The 27,785-nt window shown below is 41.0% G+C and overlaps 1 protein-coding gene across 3 annotated transcripts in view; it reads right to left on the minus strand.

Annotated features, from left to right (window-relative positions):
* Positions 1 to 27,785, minus strand: part of tnrc6c1 (trinucleotide repeat containing adaptor 6C1) — a 72,850-nt gene that overhangs the window by 14,544 nt on the left and 30,521 nt on the right. For 2 of the 3 annotated variants that reach the window (XM_053687936.1, XM_017492062.3), the window contains exons 4-15: positions 22,161 to 22,466; positions 10,661 to 13,018; positions 4,981 to 5,166; positions 3,587 to 3,750; positions 3,024 to 3,101; positions 2,806 to 2,863; positions 2,564 to 2,712; positions 2,337 to 2,468; positions 2,095 to 2,235; positions 1,144 to 1,263; positions 909 to 992; positions 90 to 336 (exon numbers count right to left, since the gene is read on the minus strand). In XM_053687936.1, coding sequence (XP_053543911.1) covers positions 90 to 336; positions 909 to 992; positions 1,144 to 1,263; positions 2,095 to 2,235; positions 2,337 to 2,468; positions 2,564 to 2,712; positions 2,806 to 2,863; positions 3,024 to 3,101; positions 3,587 to 3,750; positions 4,981 to 5,166; positions 10,661 to 13,018; positions 22,161 to 22,466 — 4,023 coding nt within the window. Of the gene's footprint in view, positions 1 to 89; positions 337 to 908; positions 993 to 1,143; positions 1,264 to 2,094; positions 2,236 to 2,336; positions 2,469 to 2,563; positions 2,713 to 2,805; positions 2,864 to 3,023; positions 3,102 to 3,586; positions 3,751 to 4,980; positions 5,167 to 10,660; positions 13,019 to 15,972; positions 16,189 to 22,160; positions 22,467 to 27,785 lie in introns of those variants that run through there. The other variant, XM_017492078.3, reaches the window with a different exon arrangement.

Genomic DNA, 27,785 nt, shown 5'->3' on the forward strand with positions numbered 1-27,785 from the left:
ATTTCACATAATGCTATCAACACTGGCAAAAAATAAGCTGTCTATTAACACGAAAATGGGAGAGACAGAAAGATGGAACCAATTCTCACAGAGAGTATAAGAGGAGAAGGAGTTGGGAGAAGACTGCGGCTCTTTGGTCGGCAGGTCAGAGACAGAGAGGCCTGATGCCTGTTGGTGTGAAGGAAATGCGTCCAGTGCTGATTTGCCTGCGCTGGGATGCAGGCTGGGATGAGAGGGAGGAGGCTGCTGCTGCTGCTGCTTCACCAGCAGAACCTGGGCCAGCTGCCGCTGGTGCTGCTGGATCTGCTGCTGCATGTTATTGATTGTACGTGCAACCTAGCAAACACACACACATACAAAGACATGTTAAATTAGGATGTTGTAACTATTCTGATAATCTGCAGAACGTCTCAAGTTCCCTCCATAATGTTCACAACCTGATGCTCCTATTGCTGACCCGATTATGTCATGATTCAACCACTGAATAACTGCATCCAATGTTCTTAAAGTGGGATCCATGGTCCCCAGGGGTCCATGAGACATAGCCACAGGGCCTACGATTTTGCTACTGTGGTGGAAACCATTGGAATCAAATAAATTGTAAAAAGGCTGAGAAACACTTTTATATCCTATATCACGTGAGCTTGGTTTAACAAGCATTACATTTACGGCAATTGGTAGGCGCCCTTATTCAGAGTGACTTACATTTATCTCATTTATACAACTGAGGGTTAAGGACCTTGCCCGAGGGGCCAACAGGGGTAGCTTGGCAGTGCTGGGGCTTGAACTCCTGACCTTCTGATCAGTAACCCAGAGCCTTTAACATCTGAGCCACCACTGCCCATGTGTTATATCCTCCTGACTAGAAAGCATGGACAGGTTTTCCTGAATGGAAGTGATAAGCTTACTTGCTGCTCCTGTTGTCTGATAGGGCCAGAAACGTTACGCTGTGCCTGCAACATCTGCTGTTGAATTTGTAAACGCTGGTATGCCTGCACAAACACACACCACCACACAATTAACACCTTACATTTCATGTACCAACATCAGTGTGAATGGAGGAAGACTTTGGTTTGTCATCTTTACTGACCAAAGGTCTTTTTCTGATCTTGACATGTAGTACTGCCTCATACTGACACTCACCAGTTGCAGATGGTAGAGTTGGTTCAACAGGGTCATATGCTGAGGGTTTATTGGTGAGGTTAAAAGTGCAGGGTTGAGACCAATGTTTTTTGCTGCAAACTGTAAGAGCTGTGCTTGAACCTATAAGACAATGAAATACATTAAAACAAGTCAACAAATATATCTCTAGTTGTTGACAGATCACAAGTTGACATGTCTGTTTAGAGTGACAATACTAGTGTGTGGATGTGTGAAACTCAGTGCATGTGTCCAGACACATAGCTAGTTGATGGAATTTCAGGTTTTCAACCTGCCAAAATGATTATGTATTTTTTTTGACAATTCTGACTGCTTATTCGTGTCGTGGGTGCTTTGATACACAAAGTATCAAATATAGCAGTGTTTTTCTTCGTAACTGCTCTACAATTATGTTCATAAAAGCTCAATGACCAATTCCATATTTAACTACCCCAGATGTCAAATGAACACATCTTTAAGTCACATTTTATTCGCTACCAGCTGCTATATTGAAAAACAGGATTAACCAAATCACCATAATGCATTTTTCCCCTGTTTGAAAGCTACTAGCCAGTTGTTACTTTCTGAGCATAGAGCTATCACGGTGACAGCCTGTGGAGGTCTGTATCAGTAGGAGGAATGAAGGGTAGATCTGGTTTTACAAGGTAAGATGAAATTTCCCCCTTATTACTAGCACATTATTTTAATCACGCTAACTGGAACAGTCATAATTTATTTCCTCTGCCTATTCATGTCATTCATATGGCAAGATTAGTTGGTGGTAGATTGTGCCTTAAATAATTAAAACAATACCACCACTGCTTCTACTACTGTCTAGGACTCACCCAAAATGGATGAGCTTGTCAAATTGATCAATTTAACTGTACAAGATCAAACCATGATTTTTCTTAATCCCCTTAAAATTAATTCCTGGCTACACTGCATTTGTCTCACCTGAGGGGAGAGAAACTGAGGCACTTGAGCACGTAGACTAGGCTGGGAGGAGTTGAGAGGTGGCACTGCTGGCTGAGGAGGAGGCTGCTGCAGGGCCCGGGTTTGTGCTGCTCCACTACTGCCAAACATGCCACTCTGCATCTATACACACCAAACAACAATGAGGAACGTCATCTTTTAGGATGACGGAGGGAAATATGATATGTCAAAGAACAACCGACATTCCCTCTCTTCTTCCTGACCTGTCTGTTGTTCAAGTTTTGCATTGTGACCCCAAGACTCTGGCCAGGGAGGGCAGCACTAGCCAACGGGAGCTTCAGGCTGGGAGAAGGCATAAATGGTGAAGTTTGGGCATCGTCCGCTAGTCCTCCGTCCTGCAGTGCAGAAGATCCCACAATAAAGTTTTACACCGACTAGCGTACAACATGCCATTTTGAACAGATATGGAAGAGAAAGATGACTAGGCTACCTTGTCCAGGAAGGCAGGACGGTCTGAGGAGGAGTCTTTGGAGATGATTGAAGGCCTGCAGCTCATTGGCTTGTTGACGAGGCCATTACTGTAGTCAGAGATTCCCAGCCCTCGCTTATCTAATTCAGTCTTCTTCTCTAACAGGGCACCTACAACAGAAACAGGCACCAAGTTTTAAACTTGAAATATGTTTATAAACCACGGCACTGAAGTGAATTTGGCAAAATGCACTAAACACATACTCATAGCCTGGTCCAGGTTCATATTGTTGCTCTTCAAAGCCTCCTCTGCAGGGTCTCTCTGTAGACGCACATTGAAGAAAATGCATCAGGAATTTTGGATGCAAGTAGCACATTAAAAGCCTATACTGTCTTTGGTGATTACTGTACATTAACTAGATATTACAACAGGGAACCCCCCCCAAAAAAAACATGCTTAATGAGGCATGTTTAACACTTACAGGGAAACCCATATCTGTCAGCTGCTTAATCAGACGGGTCATAATCCAGGCATCGTCTTGTTTGTTAGGAACCTTCGGCTGCAAAATCAGAAGAGATCAGCGTTTGCTGTCTTCATCCACATTATTTGTATAAGCATTTACTTAAAGCGCACCTATTATGGTTTTTAAACGTGACTAATTTTGTTTTCTCATATAATAGCATGCATACAAGGTCAAAAAACACTTTAATGTACTCATAATACAAACTGCAGCATTACCTGCCGATGAAGACCAGAGGTGGGTTTTTTTTGTTACCAACCTACGTAGGTAAGTACAGGAAGTAAAGTCTGGAATTACTAACGATGCATTTCAGCTGTTCAGAATCGCTTCCTTCTTTTGTGAGCCAAAAAACCCCGTTTGATTTTTGAAACATCTTCACATTCACAAACAGCTCTAACACACTACATGAAAGGTAATATTTGAAAAACCATAATAGGTGCACTTTAACAGACCAATTACACTTAACCTATAAAAGAAGAATGTGAATGTGAGTAAGTAAACTACCTTCCTTTGTCTTTACTGACCTTCTGAGAACCTTTCTTAGGCTGGTTGCCCCATGAGCTGCAGGATGAGCTGCTCTCCTGAGAGGCTGTGCTGTTCCACATGTCACCCTCATCCTGCTCCCACTGCCCTGTCGACAGGCCCATGTCCTCTCCACCTCCCCAGCCATCTTGCATAGATTTAGAGGCTGTAAAAAAATAAATAAATAGATACTTTAAATCTACAATTCCTGCAAATACCAAAGGAACCAGCTCACCATCCATAACTGAAATTCAACCAAATACACAAGATCATGCATTGTATTCACTCAACAGCAGAGGTCAGTATAGTTCAGAAATCTTACGTTTAGAATGTATTAGCATTACACCCACAATTAAAAAAAAAAAAAATGCTAGGAACAACTTGCACAGGATTCAACAAAACACTTTTTTTTTTTTTTTTTTTTTAACAGTCAGAAGTAAAGTTGCCCACCACAGGAAAGGACAGAGGACTTTGCATTTTGTGGTTATATGGTAAAAGGACAATCTGCATTGGTTTCTGTCTTATTATCTCAAAAAAAAAGTGAAGGAATGTTATAACATGTAGAACGTGATATAAAGTGATAAGAAATGCTTGTTTTATGTTCCACAACATCAAGTACAATTATAAATAATTAAACAATATGACACATCATTGTTTAATAATTATTATGGTAAACAAAGTGCTGTCACATAAGAGAAATAAGACACTCAATTAAAACAGGATGCTTTGTCATGGTTTATTCTTTATGTATACCACAGGCTGTTTAATACCTGATTCTGATTGGCTGACAGATGTTCTAAGGTGTGGAATAATTTTTCAGTTAATGCTAAAGTAGTTCCAGGCTGGTCTTGACTGCATTACAGTTCCAGATCACTTCGCCGATTTAATTGAACTAACAGAAAAGTTAGCCTACTGTCCAGCACAACACACAGAGGGGCACACCCAAGGTGGAAATATGGCCATGACACGAAGCGGAGGCTTGAGCCGTTGATATGCAGTTATTTGGGGTGGGGTGGAACAGAAAGAGCACGAGAGAGCACGTGTGATTGCATAAATGAGAGAGAAGAGCCTGTGAGCAATCGTCCATATTTATTTATGTTTTATTTCTCTGCAGTAATGAAAAACAAAAAACCCTATGAACAAGTTGGCCTATCGATATATAATTATTTATTTGTTTGTTCTATTTTTATATTTTCAGCATGAAGTTTCTGTTACAGCCCCATGACATGCATTATTTTCAAGTAACCGCATGGTCTGTTGTGTGTTACACCTTACGTATCCTGTATACTGTAGACCATGCTGGTAAACCATATACTGGACTGATTCATGTAATTTACAAGTACATCATGAGTAGTTACAGGGTATTTGGGATGTGGATATGCTGGTGAAAACTAACCTGGCTTGCAGGGGGCAGATCCTGGTGGGCCTCCAGCTCGGCCATAGCCTTCAGGGCTACTGTCACCCCAGCCCCCAGGGGGTTTGCCCCAGGCTGATGTACCATTGTCCACGCTTGCTGGAGGGGGCACTGGCTCTCCCCATGAGGGCTCAGGTTTGGCATGGACATTAGGCATTTCTCCCCATCCTGTACAGAGGCAGAGGTAACCTCAGGAACACTACAATAACCATATATGCCACAAAAAGCACTTTTTTATGGAGTTGTACAATAAGCATTCAGTGATGCAACCATGTTTTTACTATTGTGTGCTACTTGCTGAAGAACATTTCATAATGTGGGTTATAAGTAGTGTAAGATTGGGAGGTGACCCAAACCAGAGGATTAAATTACCCGCTGCCCTTATTGTAGGATCTCCCCACTATTAGTGTTGAGAATAATAAACTTTACTGCTCGCAACAATGTGACGGTCACCGTCACTGTTACTGAATATCAGGTGAAGGAGCATAACCACTGCACTTTTCCTAGTAGTTGGAGTTGAATGGAGCAGAGAATAAATTGTACCAGTGATTTGAATCCCAACAGCTCAGACACTAAATTAATGTGAATTACTATTATAGGTAACCAGGGAGTTTTTAAACCAAACATCCTACACACTACAGTTTTAAGTTTTATGTCGGACGTATACCATTCACAAATTCCTTCTTAAAAATAAAAAACACACTCCTTAAAAGGTAACTGTCAGTAGAAATAGCTGACTATAGTTTGTGTGGACAGCAGACAAAGTGTGTTTAATTTTTGGCACCAGCAGGCCTTAAGATTCCAGGTCTTGTGCTGACTTGGCAAAGTGGCTGCAGAGAAGGAAACCAGCGGTAGAGGGCATCAAAGGTTTTCCAACCAACAACCTTCTCAATTTCTCTGCAACTGCTCCAAGACTCTCAATGCACACTTCCTACTGCCTCACAGTACACAAATAAAACTGGTTTTAATTCAAATGACTTATAAGCCACCTCTACGTTTACATGACAAGTCTCATTAATCAAGTCCCCCCCCCCCCCCCCCCCTTTCTTCCTTCTTGATATGCAATCTTAACTGTAGGGCAAAAAATATTTTTACAAACAAAATTTGTGGTAATTGACTAATCTTAAAATTATCTTCAGGTCCAATGACCATTTGAAATAATGATGGAAAAACCATGTATGTGACAAAAAGTCACACGTTATAAAGGTTACTTTACCTGCAAGTCAGCCTAAAACCTGAAAGACTGATCGAGGTTTAACAATGTTTAAATGACTTATTTGTTTCACTTCCTAATAATCTGACAGACAGCAATCACTTCAACCTTTCTTAAAAGATTACAGTTGCATTTCTGTGAACAGTCTGTAAACAGATGCCAGCTCTGAAACAATCCATGTGCACATTTCCAAAATTACATGCATGCATGATCCACGTGCTGGACAATCCATGATTGCAGCAGTCAGTAGTTTTACATAGGGACAGCAATATTCCGATATTAACCCGATTAAGACGATACTCGGATTAAGAAACTACCATGATGACCTTAATCCGACTAAAGTCATACTCGTAGTAAACACAAATCGAATCAAGAAGTGTGGAGCATTCCTATTTTAGACGTATTATGGAAATGCATTACAGACATGTACACACCTTAATCACACTATTAACATCGTGTGGGAGTTTTCACTGCAGTTTGTCATAAGACACTACACACACAGCAGCGCTCAACCATTTGACGGCAAACAAGAGAGCACGGCTGCGTCCGAAACGGCTTACTTACCTGCTATATAGTAGGAGAAATACACATATTTTGGCTACTATATAGTAGGCAAGTATGTAGTTGGGGACGCAGCCCACGGCTTCAAGCAGTCATCTAGTTGCACATATAGTGTGACAAATAATTAACTGCACTTGAAGCTTTCGTAAAATGAAAAATGAAACCCCCAAAACTGTATACGGTACCATAACAAAGACGAACTGTAGGTTGATATGTGAAATTCTGGAGGGAACGTCAGACAGCGTGGCGTGGGGACGTAATGACGTGTGCCGCTAATCGATCTATGTTCTATAACATGTAAAACAGCAACATGAAAGGAATATTCTAAAAGCAACTCATGTAAACACCTTAATCACAATATTGTCTTCAGAATAAGGTCAATAATTAGATTACTGCTGTCCATGTAAACGTAGTCAATGAAAAGCGGATTAGTTGCAGCTCCATCAGTACATCTGTTCTTTCTTTCTCTCACATTCTCACAGTCCGCTCCAGTAGGGGGCGAAATCGCAGCACTATAGTTTCACGCTTATTAGATTATTGCTGTCCATGTAAACTAAGTGATAAAGTGATCGCACAAGCAGAATAAACCTTCATTATAAATTTATTTTTTGCTCCACAGGTCATCTGACCACTTGATTAAAGTGAGAAGGTCAGATGTATTGCGTGTGATGTTACTTGCACTATGTTCAAACTAAGGATGTGCACCTATGTTCAAACACTCAGCGAACAATTTGAGGCACCAGTATTCAAATACGAAAAGCACTATCTGGTGATTCGTTATGCCATATGCCCAGAAGTCATTTGTGATCAATTATAAAAAGAAAATGTCCAATGTTTTGATGCGGAGAGCAGTACTGTCATAGTGTTTCAGGACTGGGGGGGGGGGGGGGGGGGGGTTGTGTCTCCGGAGCAAGCAGTTTTTAACCCTCTTGCTGGTGGGGACGGACGAAAGAAATGCATGGTCACTGTCAAGTTTGTTAATTGGGTGAAATTTTCACTCCTAAATTCTGTGGCAGCTAGAACGTTCACTGAATTTTTAAGTGAGACTATTAGCAGGGTCACAGGCTGAAATACTGACCTTATATCCAGTGCAGGTGATATCCAGTAAAGCATTAGCTGTGAGTTTATTATTCTTGTTCATTTTTCCCCCCTCTATATCATCATCAAACACAAACACATGCACTGCTGCTGATGAGGAAAAAAAAAGAAAAATGATAATTACCACAATATGCCTTTTTGCCTCTCACCTAGCAGCTAACCAAATATTAAAAATCAGGCATAAGGAACATCCCTATTTCAAACAGGCAGCTCAATTCTGATGATCTGGCATATACTATGTGAGCAATAAAGAATTTCTGCTGTTTGAAATAGGGGGGGGGGGGGGGGGGGGAGAGAGACCCTCTGACAGTTTGACCAAAATTGTTTTTTTTTTTTTTTTTTGGGTGGAGGTCATTTGGCACTTCTTATCAATAGAATTTTTTTTTGTTGAACAAATCTGTGATATACCATCAGAATGAATTTTGGCGTTTGAGGAGACTAGTTTTCGAATTTCAATAATTTGTCTATTCAGAAGCATGCCAAAAAATGTTTGCAATACCAAGCAAGTCCATGCATTAAAATGGTAAATCGATCAAAAAATCTGAATTTCGAAACGTGACAGTACATTAGCTAGTTAACTATACTATTCGCCTGCCCCACAGGCATGTGCCTTCTGACCAATTTTGATATTCAAATAATCGTAAGAGTTAAATGAACACATATTCGCTTAACTGCTAGAAGAGGTGGAAAAAAGTTCTGTACTGTAGCATAAACAAATTTTTTTCTGAGGCAGTGCATGTATTTGACAAATGTAACAGAGAGATAATGACAAATATTAAAAGCACAGCAAAAGCTTTATGAAATATTTTATTATTGATTTTATTTATTGATTTACTGAATGCATGTTCAGTATTTAGAACACAAAAACTCAAACTTTGTGAAACTTCCAAGAATGGAAGAATGAAAAGCTAATCGGACTAACAAACTTTGTGCGATGGTAATGGTAATGCGAGGTTTTAAATAATTGAATTATGAGTAAAAAGTTTTTGCATGTTATATTTATTAAAACAAAAAGGAACATTCCACACAATAGCAGCATTCGTGTTGTAGCACGGCTGCAATACACCATGCATGCAGCATTGAATCTGGTGAAATGGGATTGATCTCCAAACCCACTCCAGCAATTTTTTTCATCCCCATTTAAATTGCACATCATGACCGTGCTGCTCTCTGTATCAAAATATCACCAGACATAGCTTTTCATTTGCAACATAATTTTCTAAGTGACTTCCTATGGACATAGGGCATAACAAATACCTAATTAGATATTTCAGCATATGAATACTGACATCTCAGTTAAATAAGAATCTGAAAACCTGTGCAAACATCTATATTTACAATAACAACTAATATGCAGGGACAATATGCTTAGAATGTAGTTACTATGGAGGCAGAACACATAGGGACTTCTACCTAGGGAAAGGCGGCTTTGTACTAGCTAAAGCTGTTATAGGTTACACATATACATATACATACATATATATATATATATATATATATATATATAAACACACACACACACACACATATACATAATATATATATATATATATATATATATATATATATATATATATATATATATATATATATATATATATATATATATACACACACACACACACACATACACATATATATATATACACACACACACACACACACACGTATTAATGCAATACCATCTTTCTCATTCTTTGCATGCCTTTAATGCAAATTCCTAGTGCATTATATAGCTGGAAACTAAAAACTTTGTTCAAATGTTTCAACAAAAACATAAGAAACACAATGCTAAAATAAGCATTTCATGGATATAGCAACGCAAGAGAACATTGAAAAGAAACTCGCCACACTTAACACAGTTGCATCTTAAGGCTGATGCTAAAGGCTAGGGCACACGAATGCAACTGTATTTTGAACACTTGCACTGCACTGAGCAGTCTCCAATGTTACATACCGGTGTCTCTTCAGAACACACAGTACCTAACACTCCATCATAATATCACTAGATAGTCAAAGCACATATTTTGGGGCACTTCAAACACAGACCAGCAAATGCAGCCAAACATGTACAAACAGCAATTTGCAAAAGTAAACATCTTTTTAGTAGCAAATTTAATTAAGCAAAATTATGATGCCGTTTTAGAGGCACGTAAAAAAACATAACATCCTCAGATTCGAGATTAGCTCTCCTATTTCTTAATAATAAAATATACAAAAGGACAAAATGTGTATAAAAAATATATTCAGTTGTACTTTGTTTTCTCCACTCCAGAGCAAGAAAATACAGTTTTTCATTTTTGTGTTTATTTATTGAGAAATAGAAGAGACAAATATTATCAAATATCTCAAATATGCGAATGTCCAATATAAAACCAACTTTACCACTGTGTAATAATGACTTTATTCTCAAAATATTTCGACTTTATTCTCGTTTCACTACGACTTTATTCTCGTAATTTTGACTTTATTCTCGCAATCTTAACTTTTTTTTTTTTACGTGGCACTAAAACGCCACCATACCCCCCCCCCCCCACCCCCCCCCCCCAAAAAAAACCCGAACATAATTAATAATGACATAACATCTATATTTTGTTTTGTGCCATACTGTTCATAGCATGTGGTCATTTTGAACACATTCTTAATGCTAAGAAAGATGGTGAGCTTTTTACTTAGACAACAAAAATCTATGCATCTTTCCATAATGTTCCCAACTTCCCAAACCCATCCCTTAAATGAACTGTATAAAGTGTGGTTAATATAGGGCAAAAGACAAAGTAGTTACTTTACCTGTGGTCATCAGGGGTGCTCTGCTATGAGGAGCCACAGCTTGATGTGGGCTTGTATTGTCAGGAGTGATATGGCTGTTGGTTACAACTGGCCCTCCTCCATGTCCCTGCAATGGAGGTTGATTATGGTGGGTGTGGTGGTGATGGTTGCTGGGGGGATTGTTGGCATTTCCAGAGCCTGTTTTACTCTGCATTCCAGGATTGTTCCTGTCCCACAGGTTAACTGTCTTATTATAACTGCTTGGATCACCCCAAGCTGAGGTACCATCATCAATTTCCATCTTGCGTCGGATGGAGGGTGGGGAGGGCTCTTCCCATCCTGTGGGCTCTGCAGCATTATGTTTTACTCCTCCCCCATTGCTTCCTCCCCAACCAGAACCACTCTGTTTGAGAGAGCCTGAACCTCCCCATGAACCCATGCTTCCACCAGCATTACTGCCATTGCCACCCTCCTGAGACTTGTTGCTCCATCCCTGTGTTGAGGCATTGGAGCGTTGTGCATCTCCCCAGCCTCCACCTGGGGATGGTTTTCCCCAACCACGAGGGCTTTCTTTCCATCCTGTTCCATCTCCCTCCCAGGAAGAGCTGGATGGTCCATTCTTCTTTCCTTCTCCAGAGTCACCCCACTCATCACCAGCACCACTGTCCCCTCCTGGGTCGGAGCCCCAACCATGGGATGGCTTGGGGCCTTCACCCCAACCCTGAGGTTTACCCTTGGCGTGGGAGTCATCCCATGTAGGAGACTTGTCTTCAGAGCCCCAGGACTGCCCACTTTTTTGCAAGCTACCACTGTGGCCACCTTGTGGAGGGTTGCCCCAACCACCATGACCAATAGGGGGTTTCTTGGTGTTGTCACCCCATCCAGAGCATGATTGACTGGGAGATGTTCCCCAGCCTGATGTAGCTGCTGCAACAGGGCGATGCACATCACTCTTGCCCCCAGAGTCAGGTCCAGAACTTGGATTGACATTACCATGAGATGGTGGTTGTGCCATATGAGGTGCATTTGAAGATGAGCCCCAGGCTTCAGTACCAACATCATTCTTCTGATTTGAGCGTGCAGCTTCTTCCGTCTCCCAGGCTGTGTGCTGACGTACAGGGGTCTGTCCCCACCCTGTGTTGCACAGAACCCTTGGGTCCATGTCCTGGGCAGGCAGCAGAGGTGGGGCCATATCTCTTGAGTGTTCCCTCCTGTGAGAATGACCATCCATGCTATCACTGCTTCCCTCACTAGCTGGAGCATTGGCCCCACTACCCCAAGAACTGAGTGGCTGCTCTTGACTGGGAGATCCTGCAGACTCCCACCCTTTAGATTCACTGGAATGCTTGCCCCAGTCCCCATTGGATGAGGCTTGTCCCCAGCCAGGGGTACCTGAAGCTACTCCTTGACCCCAACCACTTCCGGAATTCCAGCCCGAGTCCTTAGAGCTATTGGAAGTCTTGGCATCTCCATTACCCCACACGGACCCCTCCTCGCCATTGACCTGTGAACTTCCTGCTGGAGATTGGACAAAAGAGCCCATGCCAACAGGGGTGACACCCCAGTTAGGCAGACTATTGGCAGGGCTCATGGGCTCTTTCTTAGTGTGATTTGGTCCTTCAGTGTTAAGGTTCTGAGGTTCAGAGCTAAAAGACACATTCGTGGAAGGTGAGGAGTGTGGCTCAGAGGTGTCACTAGACACCATACCACCCCAGGCGGTGCTGCTATTAACATTACCAGAATTTCCAGCAGAATTGCCATTGCCACTAACTAAATTGCCACTACTGCTGGGTCCAGAGGATGGAGCACCCGGTTGGCTGCAGATATTAGAAGGAGCTTGGTTGGATACTGCAGAGCTGCCACCCACGCCTGTCCCCTCATGTCCCAAGACTGGCCAGGCAGAGGGGTTGGCGTTGGGATTCAAATTCAAGTTAAAGTTGGAGGAGCCCCAGGTCCTGGCTCCCAATGATGCACCGCTGCCATCACTTTTTCCTTCTCCAGCAACGGCAGGAGATGGGCCAGAGCCCCAGCCTCTACTGACCCCACTCTGGCTGGAGAGGATTCCTCCTGAGTGGCTGTTACTGGCTTTACTGGGATGATTAGTGGAAAAGTGTCCTTGCTGGCTGCCCCCTGTGGCCATGCTCATGCTGTCTTTGTTGCTGTTGATGTTGACAATCTCAGTGTCTGATGTGCATCCTGCAGGGATGTGGCTTTCGCTGCGAGAAATAGAAGGACACTCCTCTTTATCACTTTTGTCTATAATCAGTTGATCCCAGCTACTGTTACCGGTTGTGACTATAGTAGCACTGCAGTTGATGGGTGTATGTCCCCAGTGGGGACTCTCATACTGTGCTGAACGGCCACTCTGCAAGGGCAGGTCTATAAAGAGCAAAGAAAGACAATGAGTGGAAAAAAAAAATCATGCAAACTACATATCTGACATAACTACTGGATCACTTATTTAAAATAATTACTAGTTTATGCATTTCATTTTTGGGAACTATAATGATTACTTTAATTTATTACTTATTTCAACACAAAACTAGGCAATCTTTGCCAAATCATAAATGCAGCCTATGGAAAACACTGTCTACTGTCTATTCTGTTACATACTCATTAATTAGCTAACAAAAAACATAGGAATACTGGCTACCGACTCACTACCATCATTATTCATTTCAATTCAATTCAGTGGACAAGACAGTTATTGAGCATTATTTGTACAATGTTTTTAACAATAAACATTTTCATAAAGCAGAAATTGCAGAAATCCAGATCTAGATCCCCAATGAGTTAGCCAGAGGCAAGGAAAGACTCAGATTAAATTAGGGAGAAACCCTGAAAGGAACCAGACTTGAAAGGGAACCCATTCTCTTGTGGGTGAAACCAGATAGTGGGATTATAAATCATGTCAATTGACAGGTGAAGAATAGAGTATTAAAAAACAATATTAAGTGTGCTTAATATTGATTTGCACAGAACAGACTTTATGATAACAGCAGCAGTTCGTAGAATGCAGAAGAGTCTGTTTTAGGAAGTCCATAGATCTATAAGTTTTTACTAAAAATAGAAATCACTTATTTATAATTTTTATATAACTATTTATACCATGGAAGGTGTGCATTCAAACCATGTAATAAACAGGTAGTTCCAGTCAGTTTAATTACTGTTCTAAATTAATGTGCCGCCTATAAACAACTGTAACCATATTAACAATCAGTTACAATTGCATACTGTAGTAAACTCACAGCTTCATTATTGATAGAGACGTGGCACAGGCTGGTAATTCACACAAACAATCTCTCTCTCTCTAATATCTATTTATTAAAATTCATTCAAATAAATGTAATCTTATCGTACTACTTTATCTCTGTGTATGATTTACAAAAAATTTGCTAAATTTTTAATCCAACGATCCGTATTTATATACTAACTAACAAAAATGAACTGTTATTTTGATCCTTTTAGTCAAATTTTACACTGCAAACATCAATGACAGCTTTATCTTGTCAATGCTGGCAAGTGACCATGATATAAGCGCGATAAGTCATGGCTAGGTGTGCATTACATGGTTTATTTTTCCTCCATGTCATGCATTAAAATTGTGTAATGCACACCTAGCTATGGATTATCTCTTACATAACTAGCCCTGCTGGGTAAGATAGTTTAAGGAGGAGGGGGGAAAAAAAACAAAACTTTTTAGTTTTCTTGTAATTTAACAAAAATATAAGGTCAAAGAAGCATTGCTAACATGGTATTCACAAATGTACCATGTTAATTTTGAACATTTGCTTCTGTGAAAAAAGGGAGCTGGACAATGCTAATGTGGAAGGGAAAATGTATGAATGTGTTTAAAAAAAATAAAAAGTGCACAAAATAAAGACTTTTTTTAATGTGCAGAAAAACAACCATTTTTTTGGTAAATGCATAAAACTGACACGCCCCCCACTGATATTTTTCTCCCCAATTTGGTCACCTGCCAATTCAGTGAGGGTCAAACTGCTGCTTTATGCTGTGTCACTGGGCAGCATAACACTCTGAGGAGAACGCTATCTGCCCTCGTCAGCACATAAACTCACAGATGTCCACGAGTGGCTATTATCAAAATGACTGACAGGGGCAGGAGAGTATGGAATCTCTCCCTCGGAGTGCGCACAGGCAATAATTCTTCCTTGACTCCTAGCCACTATTGGCTGTTGCACTGTTAGGCACTCATAATCTCCCAACAAGGGTGAGTGCAATCCTATTCTGTCCATGTACTGTTTTGCCACAGGAGTGACTGACCAATAATAAGAACTATCTAACCAATCAGGTGGTATAGTTTGATTTATCCAATCATAGCCAGAACAACTAATGTTTAGCCTAACTTTAGACTATAATAAAATGGAAAGTAATTTCCTAAACAAGTAATTTCCTTAGATTTGCTCCACCTTACCCTCCTTAACTTTCAGAATTAAATACTCATAGAAAATCACTTATTTGGTAGAAGTTTTTGCTTAGTTTTGGATTTTGCTAGGTTCTGAATAAGTATATATCAATTACTATAAAATTATGCACAACATTTACCAGGTATGTTACACTTGCTAAACATGACATGTGCTTTACATCTCTGTGTACACAATTTCGCAGTGCCATCACCACAAATTTTACCTTCCGAAAGCCTGACCACCTGGAATACACACATCCCTTTTAAAGAAACCGGTAACATTTGAAAGTGTTTAAATGCTCCATGTGGGGCCTAAGATCATAGGTTGTTAATTACATGGCAAGCACTGCCCATTTTCCTGGTTCAGTTCTGTTGTTTTCGTGTGCCTTTGCATGTGCATACATTCAGTGTGCTTCGACTTTAGGGAAAATCAACAGCTTTCCTGGACTCCAGGCAGGCAGCTTGCAGAACACACTTTCCACCAGTGATCAGAGAAAAAGAGACACATTGTACTCAAGTAAAAAAACATGAGGCAAGAGAGAGAAAGAGAGGGGGAGAGAGAGAGAGAGAGAGAGAGAGAGAGAGAGAGAGAGAGGGCAGCGTGCTTCTGACATAAACACCATCCTTTTGGAGAGTCACTGCGTAGCAAAGGACGCCATTTTCTCAAGCCTGAAACATAGCCAACACAGCCTAGAGCTGTCGTCAACATATCAGTATCGCTCAGGAGCACGTTCAACAAACAACACTGATACCTGGCATAAAAGCGCTTTCTGTGGCTTTGTGCTTTATTTGTAGTCATCAGAATACCGCGAGACAAAATAAACGGAAGCAGTGCTGCACAGAGAAGAGAGCGGAAGCGAAACGTTCTATCGCCTAGAGGGGGTGGGGAAATGAAGTGGAAAAGTACCTGAAGAGAGGAGCCTCCCGACCATCGTCCCATGGGCTTTAGGTTGTGCACAGAACGTCAGGCATTCCTGATACAATATGTCTCCTACAATATGTCTTCCCAGGCTCACTTCTGAACCGCTGCCAAGAAACTGCGGCACAGCATGCAAGCGACCGCCCCGTTCATCCCACATTGCTTAGACAGGATCCGACCCTGCTCCCTCACTCCAGCCTTATTTATATCTCTACGCTCCTGAAGCGGAGAGCAGACTTGTGCTCGTGCTTGCGTGCAGGGGAGTGCACCCTGGGTGAAGGTTAAAACAGGGAGTGCTTTCCAGCATGCGATCACACGGGAGTGGAAAACAGAGCCGAGCGAAACGGCGATTTCTTTTCCTGCCATTGTTCAGTGCTCATTTTATGCTTGTACACTGTAACAAAATCTTAAACGGAGAGCACTTGGGCTGCAATTAGCACACCACAGCTGGAGTCTGCTCAATAGCAGCACAAAGACAAAAGCAGTATGGTGTCTGTGCATAGGACTGCACCGGAATGAGATACTGGTGTGTACACAGCAGACAGTCTCTCTCTTACTGCTACAACGCTTAGTGTTTGTTTAAAACAATCTGGGGTTTTTTTTGCTTTAAAAAAATGGATAATACTGGAACACCGAATATCAGATGAAGGCTTCCTGCACCCACCCCCAAGAAGAGAAACACTCCAACGCCAAATGGGAAACAGGCGGACATGGATGCAGGCAGGTGGCCAAGAGCTAAATGTCTTTGCAATGTGCCTGCCCTGTGAAGAAGTGGGGGAGGAAATTGTGTGTGTGTGTGTGTGTGTGTGTGTGTGTGTGTGTGTGTGTGTGTGTGTGTGTGTGTGTGTGTGTGTGTGTGTGTGTGCGCGTGTCCGACCATAGGGGGAGCAAGACAAGCAAGTGACAAAAGAACACCAGTTTTAGTCATAAAGGATGGCATTATTTACAAAATACCTGATACACACATTCCATAGTTTAAGTTCATAAAGACCAGACTTTTTACTTGGCCCAAAATAAAGCCAACTTTCTCTGGCTAAACATATAATGATTAAATCAGGAGTGTTGCTAGGGTTTGATATATAGGTCAGAAATAAATAATAATAATAATAAAAAAGGACATGATGTGAAGAAATAGGATGAAGCAAAAGGAAACTTGACTAGACTAATAATATTATTATAGGCTTATATAAATCTGCAGTCAATTGGTGCTTAATAGAAGGAATACTACTTAATCATTTATCATATGCTGAGAGGGACCATAGGGTGATTTTACTCTTTCATAAATCAACAGCCAGTTTTCCATGTAAATGAGAAGGAATAACCCTAAGGAATACATTAAATAAAAGCAAAAAAACTCTCATTAAAAAAAAAAATATATATGATTTTTTAAAATAAAATTTGTCCCCTTTAATCATGCCCAGTTTCCATATGGTATAAATATAAAGGTCTCACACATACAAAATCCCTTTATGATGAGAACCAAGAACTTTAACCAGGCAGATGGCTGCTGACCTGCAATAATCCAGAGTAAGACATTTAAGGCCACAATTAAGGCCATAAGTTGTCTGAAACAGTTGGAAATTTGGCCCACGAACACACTCTTCTCCACACGATGACGAGGAGCTGCGCAGTTTAGCTGATTATTGTGCTCGTTTCAAAAGCGACCATTATATGCCAACTTTCATAACACCAAGCTATTTGCAAATGTTACAAGAAAGCTCTTCCTGTGATCAACTTGCAAAATGCAGCACCTGAACAGCATCATTACAAATAAAACTGTCACTGTGTACCTTTTTTGGACACGCACACCATCAATAAGTTTGCACCTTATACCCACTGTAAAATGTGGCTTATGTTCACTGACACTTCTGTGCCATTTTGCCGCACTTAATTCAGGTTTGTGTGAAGATTGTAGGCGTAAAGAATTCTCCTGCCAGGTGGTGAAATTTTGAAATCAGTGTTTTGTAGAAAAAATTAATTGTTGCACAGTACATTTTGGTTTAAACATTTAAATAAATCTATACACCGATCCTGAATGTTTTAACTAAAAATGTCATTTACTGTATACTGTGTGTTATTCTTTATATATAAAATTTGAATTCTTGCTTACTGGCAGGAACGGGGGCCAAACATTCTGGAGGGCATTATACATCATTGGTACAGTAGAAATAAACGTTTAATTCTAAGAGATAAAGAGAGACTGGAAATTTGTCATTCAAAATTAATAAGGACATTCTGTTACTTACTACAACACAAACAAAAAGTTGAATTCAGGCACAAAAAATAAAGCAAAAGCTCATTATTCGGTTTGTTTTGATAAAATGTCTGCTGTGGGTGGAAACAGCAGGTTAGCTGTGAGTCTAGGAACCCTAGCACTCGCAGCAGCAGGACTCACTAGGGGATCTACCCCATGGACTCCAGTGAGAACCAGGGCTTGCTCCTGCTAGTGAGACCTCAGATCACATCCACCAGCACAGCGGTATGCACTCCAAGTGAGCTCTGCTAACATGAAAGAACAAACAGTACGACTGTGGTATACGATGTTTGATATCAACATATCAAAATCAAAAATCCCTACTGTGCCAATGAGATTTGACCAATTATACTGGACAAGAACCGGCTTTTGTTATTACATTTAAATTTCACATAAGCCCACACAATAATGCTTTAACACCTAGGTGGAAAAACCACATCATGGCTGTCAGTGCATTAGCCATGTTTATCTGAAATGTCCAACAAGGCCTTCTGTGACGCTGCCTAAGGAGGAAAAAAACCCTTGAGAACAGTATGTTACCACCTGCTCCACTCAGAGCATGTTAGCGAGTTCACACACACACACACACACACACACACACACACACACACACACACACACAGCCACACATCCACATACACACGGAACAATAGAAGCACTGTGCAAATGTATTGAGGGAGCTGTGCTGACGGCCGTGTGCGATGGTTACACACAAGCTTGTAGGAAGGAGGCAACAAGAAGGGGGTTGGTAAGTGGGAGACTTATGCAACCACAGTTTAGTAGCACACTCGCTTCATTCCTCCAGCACAGGATGTGACGCACATCAGCCTGCACTCTAGCCAGGTCCAACAGCTGACAGTAGGGGACGACACAAACATGTTTACTGGATATATACACTCGGATATGCAGTCCGTATAGGATTTCGTAGATTTGTTTTATGATTGTTGTAGCCAAATTTTTTTTTTTGCAGAAATCTACTTCGATTGGAAAAATTGCAATTGCACTAAATTGTTTTGCACGGTCTCTGTTCGTTTTAAATGAGAGTTTTTAGCTGTACTATGATTGCCGCACATGAATCGGAGAGCTTTGACTGAATGCGCACTGTGATGATGTCAAACGACGTGCCTTGACCCAAATGTGCGGAAAAATACAGCAAAACAACAAAAGTGAAGAGGAAAGTGCCTGCTAGCACACTGATAGATTACATGCAGATAGATTAGATGCAGCCACAGTCCACATTCAAAGGTGAATTTTTATTTTTATTTTTACAAGCGATAGTAATAAAGCACAAAATATAAAGATAAAATAATTAATTCAGTGCCTTGGACGAACAGCCATTCGCTGAGGTCAAGAAAATTGGATTTCTTCAGCTAATAGAACATTGCCTCATTGCTTTCTAAACCCAGGTGTTCTTTATACACATTTTTCTTATATGCTATATGAAAAAAATTTCTTCACATCAGTTTTGTCCAATTGAACATTTTTTTTTCAATTGTGCTTTATTCAGGCAAAAAAAAAATAAAGTTCAGAATTATCAGTTCAATGCATTACTATCCCAAATGGTCCATACTGGCACGTCCATGTGATAGGGATGTGAAAGGAATGAGGAAAAGAACATGAAGACGAGAGAGAAAGTGAAAGCTTTTCCTGAATACAGGACTGTACTGCTGACAGCTTTGGGTAGAGCTGTGGCTACACTCCAGAGGTTTCCAGTAAAATACTTGCACATGTAAAGTAAGGAGCTTCTATTATGAAGCTGGGTTTCGATTTGTTAAGTAACGTGCAGCGGAACCACCGTTTGTTGCAGATTTAAAAACCAGGCAAAAAAAAAAAAGCGCAACCAGGAGACTGAGTGAGTGAAGTGGACGGAGAAAAAATACAATCAGGACCTGTATAGTTTTCTCTCTGAATCACCACTTTCCTTTGAGAGATACCTTTAGGGTTATGTGGGGGTAGAAAGTGCCGAGGAAGAAAACGAGCACAGGAATAAAAGGAGAGTACGCTGTTGGCAAGCATTGTAAGGGACCACTTTAGTATCAAAGCCTCAGCTTGCCTATTTACCAACTCACAGGACGTCCCTTTCACATAGACACCCCAGGGACCAACCGAAATCCAGTCTTGAGCAGGGGATCAGCTCTGTCACCTTCAAACAGTGTTTAGATAAGTCAGGTCAATCAAAAGCAGCCCACATCTCAGTTGCGCACGCATACCGTAAGCAGTGAGTCACTGCAGCTCACCAAGCTGGGCCGCTGCCATTTTCTTGCTCTCAGCAGCCGAACAGTCACCCACAAACCGATAGAACGTATTCGTACACACACCTTGCAAACACAGGAAGCAACTAAGCGCAGTTCGAGTCTTTCTGCTCTCCTTGCAAACCAGAGTTCGAAAGCAGCCACATGTATGCGTAGGCACAAGACTCCAAACAAGTAAACGGGATGAAAGTGCCAAGATATTCAATATGGAAAGCCTATTTTGATTATATGAGGTAACATTAACTGTGGATATTAGATATGGCTGAGTAATTACTGCAAACTGGACTCCATGTTTGCCAGAGCAATGCCTGGGATCGGCCGGACCGCACAAAGAGCGTTGCAGGAAGATTCAACATCAAATGCAGTAATTTCTCGAAATGTCACTATGCTCAGCTGATACTTCAATTTCACGACAACCAGAAGAGACAATTTACAGAACTATCTGTAACATTACATCATATATGCAAGTTAACAATGTACTAAACTAGCTACAAAGCTCGCTCAATTAACAATCACACTGAGATCAATGGCAGCAAAGAGAGATGATGAATTGAGGTAGAGTGGCGGGGAGAAGTAGATTATGGATCCGGGCCATCAGTTACGCATTTACAGGTAAGCAAGTACATCAATCTTTCAATATTGGAGTCAAAAGCATTGTTTTTTTTTAGTTTGTTTGAATTAACAACCAACAGGGGGGTGGGGGGGGCCACAAAAAATTCTACTCCCTACTGAGTTTCTCAAAGAAAAAAAAATGTTTAAATGTAATACACGACAACTGGTTCATATATTTGTATTTGGTAATTGGCCTGTACTTATATAGCGCTTGACCTTAGCTCTACAAAGCTCTTATTCACCCATTCACACACCACTGGTAGCAGAGCAAGGCGCTAACTTGCCATCGGGATCAGTGTCTTGCCCATACACACTTTGGTATGTGGAGTCACATGGGCCGTGAATCAAACCGCCAACCCTTCGATTAGTGGACAACCCGCTCTACCACCTGAACCACAGCCGCCCCATGTATTTCTCGAAGGCGCAAAGCACGTCAAAGAATCCCACCACCCACTGCTACACTGTCTGGCTCACCGTAGGAACTATTTTTACTAGCCATATTGATCAGCTTGAACAGATGTTAGACAATATCTCCAGAATCAGGAATATGAAAGGATAAGGAAAGAGTGGCTAAACTGCACAAAATAAATCTCAGTTCAGCACAAACCAATAACTGTAATTCGAGCACAACACACAGACACATTTTATCATTTCATTGGGGGGAAAATTAAGATGCAAACCAGGCTCAAACATTTTAGGTCAGATGAGGCGAACACCACATCACATCAAATGTTAACTAAAGGCTTGCTACCTTTTTTTTTTTTTTTTTTAATCACCAGAGGTATTAACAGGGTAATATCTAAGAGGTGCTACAAAGTCACCCCTACCAGAGGTTCAACACTGGCTTATTTTTCCATAGTCTTGTCTTATTAGTATAGTTATATTGATAATAATAATTGAACTTCCATGCAAGAAGAACATGAAAATGGGCAGCACATTGGAGCGTTCACTTGCCGGTTGGGCTAGCTAATCAATTTATGATTTCTCCACCCCTGAGAGCATATATTCTTAATCTGTTTCTTAAAATGATTTGTGAATGTACTGGACTGGCTGCTGACCTGGGTGTGACTGGCTGGGGAAGGACTGCACAGTAGGGCTGGTTGAGGACGGCAGCACAACAGCAGGACTCCCAGCAGGCAGAGGTTGTCCTCTCTTCAATAGCTGCTTGTGCTCGTGCTGGCGGAAACGTGGTGGCACCTCTCGAGGCGGGTAGCGTTGTACTGCCGACTGCTGCTGCTGCTGGGTGCTGGAGGGCGCACGCTTGCCATTGGCACCACTGCTGCTGGCCAAGGACACAGAGGGGTTGGTAGCGCTGGGGTTGGCAGGGGGAAGAGGGGCAGGGCTGTGTTTGGCAGAGTCTGGCACTGTGAACAAAGATGAGAGAGGATAGGTGTATTCAGTTAAGGTTAAAGCACAAAGGAGTCAGTAATAAATTGGTGGAGATGCAGGCGATACAAGTGGAGTTGGGACAGCAGTCTGGTGTTTACTTATAATTTGGTTTTGTTGCTGCTATTGGTCCCCACATGGGGAATCCTACAGAAAAGTCAGCACACATCCATTTTATCAAGGTCACAGCCCAAAGGCAACTTAATAAACACCGTAGCTTCACCAACTACACAAGCATTACATACAGAGGTGAAGCAACACTTTATCTTAAGGCTTCAATGGTGATTCGTCTCAAATCACGCTGCTGAAAGTGCGACAAAAATGAAATGGCTTTTTCATGAATCATTTAAGGTAAAAAAAAACCCCATCTCATTTGCTCCTTCAAATCTTTTCATTAATTCATTTCACCACTGAGCTTTCATTTCTTTTCAGCCACGCCAATTTTATCCAAGTTAGAGTGCATCCTGAATCTTTTTTCAGTCACAGATCTCAAAAGAATATAATCTATGCCCATTAGAGAAATACTTGACTGGTATTAAAAAATTAAGTATTAAAAAAAACAATAGAAGACCTAAGACTTTCATATCAGTAAGCGCTGCCATGAGTGCTAGAGCAATTTGATTCTAGAAAAAAAAACACTCAGGCAATACATTTTGTCACCTTTGAAGTGTTGGAAGAAATAACTTTGTATGCTAATACAAATGCTTAATTATTCAAAGCAAAATGTTTTCCAATGGCATTATCATAGTCATCTGTGAATTCCATGGGATATAGGTTGCCTGTCTACATCTACTGAGATATCTACAGCATGTGTCCCCCCCCATATGGTAAGTAACAGTAACACCAACTTGTATTTAATATATGATTGTGAAGTGGGCAGGAATTTTACTATTTCACTGTTCATTTTTTAAAACTATTTCATAAAGTTTAAAGAACATTGAATATGGCTCCTATGTTAAATACAGTGGCTTACATAGAGAACACAACATAAGAGTTATATTAGATATCAAAGAAATACTAAAATATCATTTCACTGAACACTGTCCAAAGAAATCTTTGCAGAGGAATGCACTGTATGGAATACTGCTGCAATCTTGAAAGTATATGGCCGGAATATGTATAACGAGGAGACAGGATTTCCCCCGACTGTCTTTAAACCTACTGGACCAAATTTTATCAACTGAAACGCATTTCACAAACTCTAAACAATTATCACAACCTGTATGATATCTGTTTTTTCAGTACTATCCACTGAAAGACAAAAAAATCTCAATATGGTGTATGAAATATTATGCTCCCACTTTAGTTAGCCTCCGTACATACATAGCCTTATAACATCTACCCACACAGTAAAGTTTAAAGAGCACCTATTATGGCTTTTCAAATATTACCTTTCATGTAATGTGTTACAGAGCTGTTTGTGAATGCAAAAACATCTGCAAAGTTTCAAAAATCAAAGTGCACTACAAACTGAGTTATTGACTCCCAAAAGAAGGAACCGATTCTGAACAGCTGAAAACGAGTCGTTAGTGATTCCAGACTTACTTCCTGTACTAACCTACGTAGGTTTGTAACAAAAAAAACCCCTCTGGTCTTCATCGGCTGCTCGCTGACAGCGGTAGACCAAATCACAACAGACTGGGACATCTGACCAATCAGAGCAGAGTATGCTCTCTGAAAGAATGAATCTGAATGAATCCTTTAGAACGGATCATTAATCGAGTCTTTTGTGACACTGGGGAAAAAAAAGGTAATGCTGCAGTTTAAATTATGAGCACATTAAAGTGTTTTTTTGACCTTGGATGCATGTAAATCTATTGTATGAGACCTTTTAGGCACGTTTCAAAACCATAATAGGTGCGTTTTAAGGGATGGGCTACTACTAATGGTCACTGAATTTATAAGCTAATCACCACATCTTGTTATTTTCCATTAACAAAACTCCATAATTACAACATCCTACAATGAGTGACAATGTAAACACTGCTATGAGAGGAATCAAAACCAGTTTTCACAACAAATCATGGGAAAATTTAGGTGAACAGAAATTCAGGGGCTCAGTGGAGACTACAATGAAACACCACTGTAATGTGTAAGACACTGTAACGTGTCTGTCCTAGTATCGATACTCCAGCAGACAATCATGCTTCCTTGTAGGCTGACAAGAACAGTACGCACTACCAGATAGAGGTTATAGCTATCTGGTCTTTTTCCAGTCTTTAACCACCAGTTTTTGGCAAGCCTGTGCCCACTGCAGCCTCAGATTCCTGTTCCTGGCTGACAGGAGTGGAATCCCATGTGGTCTTCTGCTGCACAGTATGTTGAGCCAAGAGACAAATGGGTAACAATCTGTCTCATGGTTCAACATGTGCGATCCGACATGCTTTTCTGCTCACCACGGTTGTAAAGTGCTTATTTGAATTACTGTAATCTTCCTCAGAGTCGTTTAATTTGGTCTGGTGTAACTTGGAGAGAAAAAAAAAAAACAACAATAATGGAACAGCCTATAGTACACAACTGCTTAACATTTTCACATGATCTAGGATACAAAGTAGATCCAGAGTGTAGCGGCTCGGTTGACTGTGGTCTGAAATGCGGGTTAAAAAGAACATCTTGATGGAACTCACACTCGTGTCTAAACACGACTCAAAACTGCATCGTGTGTCGTGTTGTCTGTGGGATAACCAGAAATTCACTTTAGTGGGATGAGGAAATATATGAAATTGTCACGATTCTTTTATGATAATTTATTGATTATTGAGTCTTTATTGATCAGATATACATTACAGCACAGTGAAATTCTTTTCTTCGCATACCCCAGCATGTCACTAAGTTGGGGTCAGAGCGCAGGGTCAGCCATGATACAGCGCCCCTGGAGCAGAGAGGGTTAAGGGCCTTGCGCAAGGGTCCAACAGAGGCAGCTTGGCAGTCCCTGACCTTCCGATCAGTAACCCAGAGCCTTAACCGCAAAGCCACCACTGCCCCTGCCCCCTTTTCCTGATTTATACAGTAAAATAGATATGTGTGATGCGCTCGTGCATTTCAGGTGGATGACAGAAAGCAGTAGGAGGATGATGATGATGATGATGCAAATTTGTAATTTAGCTTATTCGGCACAATCTACTGTTAAACTGTGAGCTGTCTGTCAAACTAAAGACTTATGGTTTACTTAGTTTATTGTAAGTGTTTTCTTAGATCATCGTGAAAATTATTTAAAAAAACAAAACGTCGAAATCTGCTATTTGTGATGCCAGCCACTGATTAATTCCAGCTCAGTCTGCCTGCCACAAGCAGAGGGAAAGGAGGGGGAGGAGTGTCCTCCTGCACACACCATTTATCTCTCCCTCATACAATGCCTCCCTCCCTCTCTTTCTCCTGCATTCTGCATGTCTGAGCTGTTCTTTTGTTCCTGCTAGTTATAGATTAGGAGTCAGGAATTAAAGATGTCCTCAGTGACAGCCTGATCCTCTGCATGTCTAAAGGATCCATCCCTCAGCTTTTAGAATTCCGCAGTCCTACATCAGTCCAGCAAACTGACTAACTTAACCTTCGTACTACAGTAGGAGCCTTCTAGAAGCTTGCTTGTGCTCAGCCAATGACAGCGTAGCGTTAGCAAGGGGAGGTCTGAGGAAAGAAGGAGGGAGACAGAAATACTTGAAGGGGAGGGAGAGTGTGCTAACCTAGCTGGCTGTACAAACACAAACACACACAACAAATCCCCTACGCTGCTATTATTAGAACCAAGTCAACAGAAATGCTTTAATTACTCTTCACCGCTGTGGCTTCTTTTTAAGCACGGTTTCTGTGATGAATAGGTTCATATCTCTAACTGCTGGAATCAAAAGCTTTAGCTGGTGAATGGAAATGTGAGAGGGAGGAGTGAGATCATGAGATCAGTAAGAAGGCAGTGCTCAACACACTATGTAGGGTAGACACTTACACACACACACACACACACACACACACACACACACACACACACACACACACACACAAAAAAGGACTAACAAATGCTTAAGCTACTAACAAGTCTCCATGGAAAGGGTCTTCAACTGCCAAACTGCTGTCTGTATACAGACCTAGCAAAGTATTGCAGTGGATTGAACCGAGCACTCGAAAAACATTGTATCCAAAAATAAAAGATGTCTGTAGTTCAACAACATTTTTTTTGCTTAAATACACATAATAAACCATTGTGGCTTCTGCAGCAGATCCTCTGTTGCGGATTTTCCAATCACACTTATTTATGTACATTATTTAGATGAGGGCAGCCCATCAAGATTATTTCATTTACACTCTCGGGCCTGATTAGCAAATTGACAACATGGCTAAATAAGCAGAGCTTGTTCAAACCCGGGCTTGTTTGGAGCGGTTGTTTCGGAATCTGGTGCGTTTTATCCGTTGGTTCAGCTCGTATAGACGTATACGAACACGGCGATCACGCTCGGATCCACAAAAAACCTATTGCAAATGAACTCTGGAGCAGTTCGCTTGTGGTGAGAAAGCAATCCGACCCAACGTACCAACCTGTATAACAATGTTCAATGGGAGCTGTGTTACAGAAAAAATCTATTTATAATTTAAAGTCTCGCAACATGAATTGCGGTTTGACTTGGACCAAAGACGAGGTAAAATGCGTCATTGAAATTTGGTCTGAAGAACATATTTCTGAACAACTTTTCTGAAAAACGGATAAAAACACAGGTTTACAAGGTGCTTAGCGAGCGTCTCAATGAGCTGGGCTTTAACCACTCTGTGGAACATATCAATTAGATCAATAATAATAACTACAGTTAAAAAGAAAGGTAGAATAAGCTCACAGAGCTGCTGTCTATCCATCTGGATGGACGACTGCTGTGGGCGGAACCCCAGAACATAAACAGGAGCATTCTGACCAATGAGAGGACAGTTCACACACACACGTGACTTGCATAAACACATTTTGAGATGCTTTGAAAATGTTGCCTTGTGAAAGCGAACCGAGCCGAGGAGAAAGTTTAAGTCCCCGTTTCGGTACAAAGCACAGATCTACAGGTCTGAAAACGCCACGAAAGACAACTGGACAGAAGCGTGCGTCACTTCTCTGATTCAAATTCAAAACAGCCATTTCATCTCTTCCGAGTCTGTGTCTCTATTCAAAAGGAAAGCTGATACACTAGTGTGAAACAACAACAACAACAACAAAAACACATCTTATTTATAACTATGAACTAATAATTAACAGTTCAGCCTTAATTAAAATGTAACTGTAGTCACTGTTCTATGAAGCAAGTTGTTTATCCAGATTTCACGTATCT

This window comes from Ictalurus punctatus, chromosome 2, assembly GCF_001660625.3.
Source record: "Ictalurus punctatus breed USDA103 chromosome 2, Coco_2.0, whole genome shotgun sequence".
Classification (NCBI taxonomy): Eukaryota; Metazoa; Chordata; class Actinopteri; order Siluriformes; family Ictaluridae; genus Ictalurus; species Ictalurus punctatus.